At 64.8% G+C, this 9749-nt stretch overlaps 1 protein-coding gene across 5 annotated transcripts; it reads right to left on the bottom strand.

The window, feature by feature from the left end:
- Positions 1-2399: 2399 nt before the first annotated feature.
- TAMALIN (trafficking regulator and scaffold protein tamalin) lies at positions 2400-7832 on the bottom strand. Of its 5 annotated transcripts, none has more exons than XM_090128484.1 (9): positions 6796-7052; positions 6179-6714; positions 5532-5581; positions 5089-5143; positions 4390-4492; positions 4214-4307; positions 3643-3712; positions 3365-3431; positions 2400-2979 (listed from the first exon to the last, which is right to left on the bottom strand). In XM_090128484.1, the coding sequence occupies exons 1-9, from the start codon at positions 6986-6988 to the stop codon at positions 2540-2542; spliced, it is 1608 nt and encodes a 535-aa protein (XP_089984610.1). In that variant the 5' UTR covers positions 6989-7052; the 3' UTR covers positions 2400-2539. The 5 variants fall into 5 exon arrangements, with proteins under 5 accessions (XP_089984610.1, XP_089984615.1, XP_089984613.1 ...); XM_090128489.1 differs by having other exon boundaries at positions 6179-6751; positions 6804-6847; XM_090128487.1 differs by lacking the exons at positions 6179-6714; positions 6796-7052 and adding an exon at positions 7647-7832.
- Positions 7833-9749: the final 1917 nt, after the last annotated feature.

Below are 9749 nucleotides of genomic sequence, written 5' to 3'. Positions count from 1 at the left end.
CCCCATAGCACCCCCCACCCTATATCATCTGCCACCCCATAGCACCCACGTCCCCACAGCACCCCCCACCCTATGCCATCTGTCACCCCACAGCACCCACCACCCCATATCGTCTGCCACCCCATAGCACCCACGACCCCATAGCACCCCCCACCCCACAGCACCCATTGGCCACCCCACGCCATCTCCCCCCTCCCCCCCACCCCATATTTGTTGGGATCGACGCACAGCTCACAGTCGGACCCCACGCCGTGCCCACCCCACACCCACCTCAAGGGGGGGTGAGGGTGGGGGGGTGCGGGGGGGGCACGTGGGGCCACGCTAAAAAAAGACCCCATGTGGGGCAGCAGCTGCTGGGGGGCACAACGGAGAGGTGACGGCACGGATGCCCACGTGTGGGATCGGACACGTGCGGCACGTACGGGTGTGGGGTCCCCAAAGGGCGCCCGAAAATGCGCGGGGGGGGGGGGGCAGAGGGTGATGGGAGGAAAGTGGCACTTTTTGGGTGCAGAATGGGGTGTCCCATAGGGTGGGGGTCCCCATTTTTGGGGGTGCTCTGGGGTGTCCCATGAGATGGGGGTCCCCGTTTTTGGGGGTGCTTTGGGGTGTCCCCTGGGATTGGGGTCCTCACTTTTTGGGTGCAGAATGGGGTGTCCCATAGGGTGGGGGTCCCCATTTTTGGGGGTGCTCTGGGGTGTCCCCTGGGATTGGGGTGCCCACAATTTGGGGCGCATCGAGGTGTCCCATAGGACGGGGGTCCCTATTTTTTGGGGGTGCTTTGGGGTGTCCCATGAGATGGGGGTCCCCGTTTTTGGGGGTTCTTTGGGGTGTCCCCTGGGATTGGGGCGCCCACAATTTTTGGGGGCGCATCGGGGTGTCCCTTAGGATGGGGGTCTCAATTTTTGGGGGTGCTTTGGGGTGTCCCCTGGGATTGGGGTCCTCACTTTTTGGGTGCAGAATGGGGTGTCCCATAGGGTGGGGGTCCCTATTTTTTGGGGGTGCATTGGGGTGTCCCCTGGGATTGGGGTGCCCACTATTTGGGGGCGCATCGGGGTGTCCCTTAGGATGGGGGTCCCCATTTTGGGGGGGTTTATTGGGGTGTCCCATAAGATGGGGGTCCCCACAATTTGGGGGCGCATTGGGGTATCCCCTTGGATTGGGGTCCTCACTTTTTGGGTGCACTATGGGGTGTCCCTTAGGATGGGGGTCCCCATTTTTGGGGGGTGCTTTGGGGTGTCCCCTGGTATTGGGGTGCCCACAATTTGGGGGCGCATCGGGGTGTCCCTTAGGATGGGGGTCTCAATTTTTGGGGGTGCATTGTGGAATCCCTTGGGATGGGGGTCCTCAACTTTCGGGTGCAATGTGGGGTGTCCCTTAGGACGGGGGTCCCCATTTTGGGGGGCGCATTGGGGTGTCCCATGAGATGGAGATCCCTATTTTTGGGGGTGCACAATGGGGTGTCCCTTAGGATGGGGGTCCCCATTTTTTGGGGTGCTCTGGGGTGTCCCCTGGGATTGGGGCGCCCACAATTTGGGGGCGCACCGAGGTGTCCCTTAGGATGGGGGTCCCCACACTTTGGGGTGGCCCCTAGAAGGAGGGTTCCCCACAATTTGGGGGCGCATTGGGGTGACCCATAGGCCGGGGGTCCCCATTTTGGGGGGCGCATTGGGCAATCCCCTGGAACGGGGGTCCCCATTTTTTGGGGTGGGATTGGGGTCCCTTTGGGAATGCACAATGGGGCGTCCTATAGGACGGGGGTCCCCACTTTTTCGGGGGCGCATTGGGACCCCCCCCCCATCCCCCTCCCAGCGCTCTTTGCTGATGGTTTGGGGGACCAGGGGAGGAGGGGGGGCCCAACACGCATCGCCCCCCCGCCCCCCCATGGGCGGAAGGGTGTGGGGCGGAGCGATTTCCTTTAGGAAGCAGAGCAGGAAGGGGCCTGGAGGGGGGGGGGGGCGGGGGGGGGTCCCCGTCGGATCGAGGGTCACGATGCTAAAACGCCTTTTTGGTGCTGGGGGGGCTCACATGGGGACATCGCCCCCCCCATGTCACAACGTCACACCCCCATCCTTGTCCCCAAGTGCCCCCCCTTAACCCCCCCCTTAACCCCCCCCCAACGCCAGCCGTGCTGTGTGCAAAAATTCTGTATTGGTACAAAAACCCCATTTTTTTTGGGGGGGGGGGCGCACACAGAGATGGGATGGGTGGGATGGAGGAGGACCCCCCCAACCCCCCCCCCCAGCACTGTTGGGGTCCAACCTTCCTGCACCAACCCTCAGCACCAGGACCCCAACCCCCTTTTTTTTTGTGGGGGGGTTCATCACCCCTTTTTTTTTTTTGGGGGGGGGGGCTGCACTGCACTGCGACTCCCCCCCCCCATGAGCCCCACTGACCCCTAATTATGGGGGGGGGGGCAGAGCTTTGTCCATCGGCCCCTATGGAGGGGTTGGGGAGGGAGGGGGGGGGTCGCACCCCATTGCAATAAATAAATAAATACCCTTTGGTGCCGGGGGGGTCCCCGCGCGCCCCCCCCCCCAAATTACAGCTGACTCTCCTCCTCCTCCAGCGCTCTGTTCAAACCGGGGATGAATTTCAACAGCCGCCGACGGAAGCTGCTGTGCCGACCCCTCCTGGGTGGGGGGGGGCAGCGTTGCGGTCCCGTTCTTCCCCCCCCCGCCCCCCCAAAAACCAACCCGGGGTCACCAAAGCGACCCCCCCAAGTCGATCCCGCGCCCCCCGCCCCGCCGCTGCATTTCAGGCTGAGGCTGCGGGTTAAAGGGGGGCGGGGGCGAGGCGGGGGGGGGGCGGGGGTGGCCCCCGTTTTGGTGTCGCCGACAGCGTCGTTGTCGGCAATGGAGTCGGAAAAAACGCACGTCTGGTAAAGGGAATCGTCGCTGCTGGCGTAGGGGGAGGCGGGACCCCCCCAGCCCCCCAGGGACTCCAGGGTGGCGTAGATGGAGGGGTCCTTGGCCACAACGCCTGGAAATGGGGGGGGGGTCAGGGGGGTCCTCGTCATGGACCCATAAATGGAGGGGGGGGGGAGGGATGGCAATTGGGGCTGGGGGCTTTGGGGTGGTGGGGGGGGGGCTGTATGGCCCCCCAGCAGACCCCCATTGATGGAGGGGTCCTTGGTTGCAATGCCTGGAAATGGGGGGGGGTCGGGGGGGTCCTCGTCATGGGCCCCATAGATGGAGGGGGGGTGGCCATTAGGAAATGAGGGGTTGGGGGGGGTCAGGGTGACTGTCCCCCCCCCGTGGACCCCATGGATGGAGGGGTCTTTGTCCAGCATGTCTGGAAATGGGGGGGGGGTGACTGGGGGGTGTGGGGGGGGATAAGAACAGGGGCTGCCCCCCCCCCAGCTCACCCCGCACCAGGCGCTGCTCCTGCACCATCAGCGAGCGGAACTCCCCCCACTTCTCATACAGCGTTTGCTGCGGGGGGGGGGGAAAGTGTTAAGGCTGCCCCCCCCTCCCCAAAAGCCCTCTGTGCCCCCCCCACCCCTCTGAACCCCCCCAACCCCCCCAGACCCCTCTGCCCCATTTCACCCCCCCAGATCCCCCCTTTCTGCCCCCAAACCCCCTGACTCCCCAACCCCCCCCCCCCCACCCCCCATGACCCCCCCCCCCTCTGCCCCCCCCCCACCTTCAGGTACTGCAGCCGCGCCTCCAGCTCAGCCCTACGCACCGAGGTGCCATAGAGGGTCTCCAACCTACTTGGGGTCAGAGGTCACAGTGGGGTCAGAGGTCAATACTCTGCCCCCCATCCCCCCCCCCCCCCTCAGGACCCCCCCCCATTTCCAGACATGCTGGACAAAGCCCCCTCCGTCCATGGGGATCCACCGGGGGGGGGGTACAGTCACCCTGACCCCCCCCCACCCCCAACCCCTCATTTCCCTAATGGCCACCCCCCCCCCCCACCCTAATTTCCCCCCAACTCCATCTATGGGGTCCATTGGGAGGACACCCCCTGACCCCCCCAACCCCAAATGCCATCCCTCCCCCACCCCCCCCTCCATCTATGGGTCCATGATGAGGACCCCCCCTGACCCCCCCATTTCCAGGTAATGTGACCAAGGACCCCTCCATCTATAGGGGTCTGCTGGGGGGGCACACAGCCCCCTGCCCCCCCCTTCACCCCAAACCCCCCAACCCCAATGGCCATCCCTCCCCCCCTTTCATTCCCATCTACGGGGGGGTCCATGTCCCCCCCCCACCTCAGCACATCTCCAGCACTGCGGATGATGTCCACGATGTCGCGGTGCCTCGTCCCCTCCACGTTCTGCCCATTCACCCCCGTGATGGTATCCCCTATATAACGAGGGGGGGGGGGGTTGTTAGGGATTGGGGACCCCCCATAGGACCCCCCCTCCCCCCCCATATCCACACTCACCCCTCTGCAGCCCCGCAGCCTCAGCTGCGCTCCCCCCATGGACGCGGCTCACAAAGGTGAACATCTGCACCCTGCGGTGCTCAGCGTGGTGCAGCCCGTAGGTCTGGGGGGGGGAGGGGGTATGGGGGGGGGGATATAGGGAGTCAGCCCCCCCTCCCCACCTCCAAACCCCAATGTGACCCCAAAAACCCCACCATGACGCCGGAGTGCCCCCAAACCCAGTGGGAACCCCACAAACCCCACCGTGACCGAAACCCCAATGTGACCCCCCCACCCCAAAGCCCAACAGTGACCCCCCCAAACCCCAGTGACCCCCCAACCCCCCCAAATCATTGCAGTGACCCCCCAAACCCCAAACCCCCCCAAATCATCACAGTGACCCCCCCAAACCCCAAACCCCCAAACCCCAGCAGTGACCCCCTCCCAAATCATCGCAGTGACCCCCCAAACCCCCCCTCTCCAAAACCCGACCCCACTGTGAGCCCCCCAACCCCAACACACATGGAACAGGCACAGCACACGCATGGCAGGCGTGTGGAACATACATGACACACGCACGGCACATACATGACACACATGTGGAACGTGCATGGCACATATGTGGCTCACACGGGGCTCAAACACGGCACAGGCACGGCACATACATGACACACATGTGGAACATACATGGCACACGCGTGACACACTGACAGCCCCCACCTGGATCTCAAAGCCAAAAGTCTCCTCTGCCCTCTTCTGCAGTGTCACCACCCGCCTGGGGGGGGGAACTGGGTAAGGAGGGGGGGGGGAAACGGGGTCTGGGGGGGTGGGAGATGGGGGGTAGGACCCCCATATGACATAGAATCCCCCCCCCAAAGATAGGGACCCCCCCAGGTGATAAGGACACCCCTGGGATTTGGGGATGGGACCCCCTCTTCTGTGACCCCCCCCCCCCGAAGGATGGAGGCCCCCCAACCCAAATGATGGACCCCAAAGTGATGGGACCCCCCCTCTTCCCCCCCCCCGCCCCCCCTCCCCATCACTGCCCCACCTGAGGGTCCTCGTGGGGTCTGGGTGCATCAGACCCCCCCCCCCCATGACCCCAAACCCTTCAGCCCCACAGCACTGCCACCCCCCAGTGCCCCCCATTGCCCCCCCCCCACCTGTGCTCCTCTGGGGAATCGCTCGGGGACGGCCAGGTGAACCCCATATCCTGGGGGGGGGGGAAACAAACACACAAAGCCATTGTGGGGGGGGGCACAGTGCCATAACCCCCCCCCTTCCCCCCCACTCCATAGGGTGGGTGACAACGGGGGACCCCAAAGGGGACACGTGACCATGGGGGCCCCCCCTCACCCCCCCCACCCGAAGCGCATTGTGCCATAGTGGCACTCAATGACACCCACCCCCCCCCACCCTACGGCCATAAGAGGCCCTTTATCCGCCCCCCCCCCTCCCCCCCCCACACAACTGACATCACTGCACCCCACAGCGGGGGGGTGGGGGGGGGTTGTGGTGCCCCACAATGGTCCCTTTGTGGAGGGCGGGGGTGGGGGGCACCGTGGGGACAGCGCTGTGGGGCGGAGTGATGGTGATGTCCCCAAATGGACCCGGGGTGTCACCACCCCCACCTCCCCAGTGCCACCCCCCCCTCCCCAGTGCCACCATCATGTCCCAATGTCACCATCCCAGTGCCACCCTCCCCCCAGTGCCACCATCATGGTGTGTCCCAGTGTCACCATCCCAGTGCCACCCCCTCCCCCCCAGTGCCACCATCATGGTGTGTCACCACCCCGGTGTGTCCCAGTACCTCCATACTGGTGTACCCTTGTGTCATCACCCTGGTGTCACCATCATGGTGTGTCCCAGTGCCACCAGCCCCAGTGCCACCATCCCAGTGTGTCCCAGTGCCACCACCCCCAGTGCCTCCACTCCAGTCTGTCCCAGTGCCACCAACACTGTGCATCCCACTGCCACCATTCCAGTGTGTGTCCCAGTGCCTCCATCCCCACTGCCACCATCCCAGTGCCACCATCATGCTGTGTCCCAGTGCCACCATCCCAGTGTGTCCCAGTGCCAGCAACACTATGCATCCCAGTGCCACCATCACAGTGTGTCCCAATGTCACCATCCCAGTGCCACCATCATGGTTTGTCCCGGTGCCACCACCCCCAGTGCCACCACTCCCAGTGCTTCCATCCCAGTGTGTCCCAGTGCCACCAACACTGTGCATCCCAGTGCCACCATCGTGGTGTGTCCCAATGCCACCATCCCAATGCCACCATCCCAGTGCCTCCATCCCAGTGTGTCCCAGTGCCACCATTCCAGTGTGTCCCAGTGCCACCACCCCCACTGCCACCACCCCAGTGTCACCATCATGGTGCGTCCCAGTGCCACCACACCAGTGCCACCATCCCAGTGCCACCATCATGGTGTGTCCCAGTGCCACCAACTCTGTGCGTCCCAGTGCCACCACCCCCCGTGCCGCCCCCCCCCCGTGCCCCAACGCAGCGTCTCCCCGTGCCACCACGTCTCCCCCATCACATCGCACCGCCACCACCTGCACCCCAACCCCCAACCCCACTCCCAGCTCCACCGAACGTCGCCCCGTCGGGGACATCAGCGGCGGCTTCGGAGCGCAGAGCGACCGCGTGACCCCGCGGGGGGGTGCGGGGGGGGGGGGGACCCGCAGCTCCGGATGTCGGCGCCGCTTCCCCCAACGCTCAGGAAGGGGCCGTGGAGGGGCGGGGGGGACACACGGGGACACGGGGCGGCGGTACCGCGGTGGGGGCTTTCCCAGGGCGTGGGGACAGATGGCAGAGCGCGGGGCAGAGCCGGCCGGCACAGCGATACGGGGGTGGATATGGGGGGGGGTCTGTCCCTATGGGGGGGGGGGGGGGGGGGGGCAATGGGGCGGAGCCGGCTGTGAGACACGGCAGTAGGGTGGGACGAGGGGGGGATACGTGGGGTAGGGGGTGGATGGGGAGATGCTGGGGGATAGGGCGAGGGGGGGACACACGGGGACAGGACGGGGACACACAGACAGGACGGGGGGGACACATGGGGACAGGATGGGGGGGGACACACGGGCAGGATGGGGGGGGGGACACACGGGGGACAGGACTGGGGGAGGACGGGACATGGGGACAGGATGGGGAGGGGGACACAGGGGACAGGACGGCCACGCAGCGAAGGACCCCGCGCCACTCTCAGCGCTCCGTCCCCCTCCGGTCCCATTCGCTGCCCCCGGATCCCTGCAGCCCCCCATCTCCCCGTACCTTCCGCACACGGGGCAGGGTCCCTCCGGTAGCCGCCAAAGTCCGGTACACGTCGGCGGGACCGGGATCCGAAGCGGGACCGGGATCGGGACCGGGACCGGGATCCGGACCGCAGCGCTCCGCGGCCGCCCCATCGCCCTCCTTCGGTCGCAGCCGCTGCCGCCGCCGGAGGGTCATGGCCGGGCCGCGCCCCCCCGAGCGCCGCTATATGGGCGCAGGGAAACCACGCCCCCTCCCGCCGTAGCCACGCCCACCTCATGCATAACCACGCCTGCTTTGTGGTAGACACGCCCACACCCGGACACAACCACGCCCGCTTTATGCATAACCACGCCCACTTTTGCGCTAGACACGCCTCCCTCCTGTCGTAGCCACGCCCATCTTGCGCATAACTCCGCCCACTGCTGCGTTAGACACGCCTCCTTTTTTTCGTAGCCACGCCCACCACACGCATAACCACGCTTTCATTTGCATATAGACACGCCCCCTGTCTTGACCACGCCCCCATCTCGTGATAGCCCCGCCCACACCTCGGATGGACACGCCCCCTTAGGGCATAGCCACGCCCCCCTCTCCTATGAGCGGCCGGGGGCGGGTTGGGGTTTGGGATTGGGGTCGGTGGGGCTGTGGGAAGGGGGATGGGACAGAGGGGGTCGTGGGGTGGTGGCTGGGGGGTATGGGGTGCTGGGGGAGGTCAGGTGCTGAGGGGGATGTGCAGGAAAAGGGGGGGGGGGGCAGGGATGTTGGGGGGCTGTGGTGCTTCTCAGTACGGCTCTGAGCGGGATGGAGCGAGGCTGTGGGGTGCACAGCCCCATAGGAGGGTGCAGAGCCCCATAGGAGGGCGCAGCCCCATAGCGGGACACACAGCCCCATAGAAGGGCATGGAGCCCCATGGGAAGGCATAAGGACCCATAGCAAGGTTCAGAGCCCCATAGCGGGACACACTGCCCCATAGGAGGGCGCAGAGCCCCATAGCAAGGTTCAGAGCTCTATAGCAGAGCACAGAGCCCCACAGCAGGGTGCACAGCCCCATAGGAGGGCACACAGCCCCATAGCAGGACACACAGCCCCACAGAAGGGTGCAGAGCCCCATAGGAGGGCACACAGCCCCATAGGAAGGTTCAGAGCCCTATAGCAGGACATACAGCCCCATAGGAGGGCGCACAGCCCCATAGCAGGACACACAGCCCCATAGGAGGACACACAGCCCTCGGTCCATCAACATCCCATCCTGACCCCAAAACTGCCCCCCCCCGCCCCCATTCCCTGCGTTCTGCCCCACAGGCAGACGGGGCAGCACAGACAGCAGCTGCTCTCCTGGGCTGAGCCCAGGACCCCCGGCGGATCTCCCCACTGATCCGCTCATCTGCAGCTCTCATTAAGGATAATTAACACCCCGATTACCGAAGGAAGACCACCCCCCCCCCCACCCCCCCAGCAAACAGCCGGAGCTCAGCACCTCCCAGTAATAAAACCAAACTTTTAATGACGTACAGCAGAGCCCCGCAGCCTCGGCTGGGGGTTTTGTTTTTCTTTTCCTATTGGACAAAACCCAAAGGTTTTCCTATCTTACACCCTATGTACAGTTGCATACTGAAGAGGTAAAGTGTCTCAGTGGCCATCAGGCAGTCCGTCTGTCCGTCCGTCCGTCCGTCCGTCCCCCCCTCCCCTCCTGAGCCCCCCCACCCCACTGCAAAGTGCAGCGGGTGGGAATTTGCTACGTGGCCCCTTTGGGATGCGCTGCTCCCCCACCCCATGGCTGGGGATGAAGGGGGGGTGAGGGGGGGCATCAGTGCATGGAGGGGATGGAGTGTCCTTAGAGAGCAGCCCTGACCCCAGAACTGTGATCTTGTGACCCTGACCCCAGAACTGTGACCCTGACCCCATAACTGTGATCCTGACCCCAGAACTGTGACCTTATAACCCTGACCCCATAACTGTGACCCTGGCCCCATAACTGACCCTGACCCCATAACTGTGATCTTATGACCCCATAACTGTGACCCTGACCCCGTAACTGTGACCTTATGACCCATAACTGTGATCTTATGACCCTCACCCTGTAACTGTGACCCTGACCCCATAACTGTGATCCTGACCCCA

The sequence above is a fragment of the Phasianus colchicus genome, chromosome 33, assembly GCF_987193195.1.
Source record: "Phasianus colchicus chromosome 33, bPhaCol1.hap1.1, whole genome shotgun sequence".
NCBI classification, from domain to species: domain Eukaryota; kingdom Metazoa; phylum Chordata; class Aves; order Galliformes; family Phasianidae; genus Phasianus; species Phasianus colchicus.
The sequence above is the reverse complement of the archived record's forward strand: the minus strand, read 5'-3'. Positions and strand labels throughout refer to the sequence as shown.

Bases quoted from the DNA above. Each gene is read 5' to 3' on its own strand.
- TAMALIN (XM_090128484.1), bottom strand. From the start codon at position 6,988: ATGTCCCCGACGGGGCGACGTTCGGTGGAGCTGGGAGTGGGGTTGGGG. The intron at 5,582-6,178 runs GTACTGGGACAC...CCCCCCCCCCAG, and splicing joins AAGGGTACACCAGTATGGAG to GATATGGGGTTCACCTGGCC. The intron at 4,493-5,088 runs GTGGGGGCTGTC...TCCCCCCCCCAG, and splicing joins CTTTTGGCTTTGAGATCCAG to ACCTACGGGCTGCACCACGC.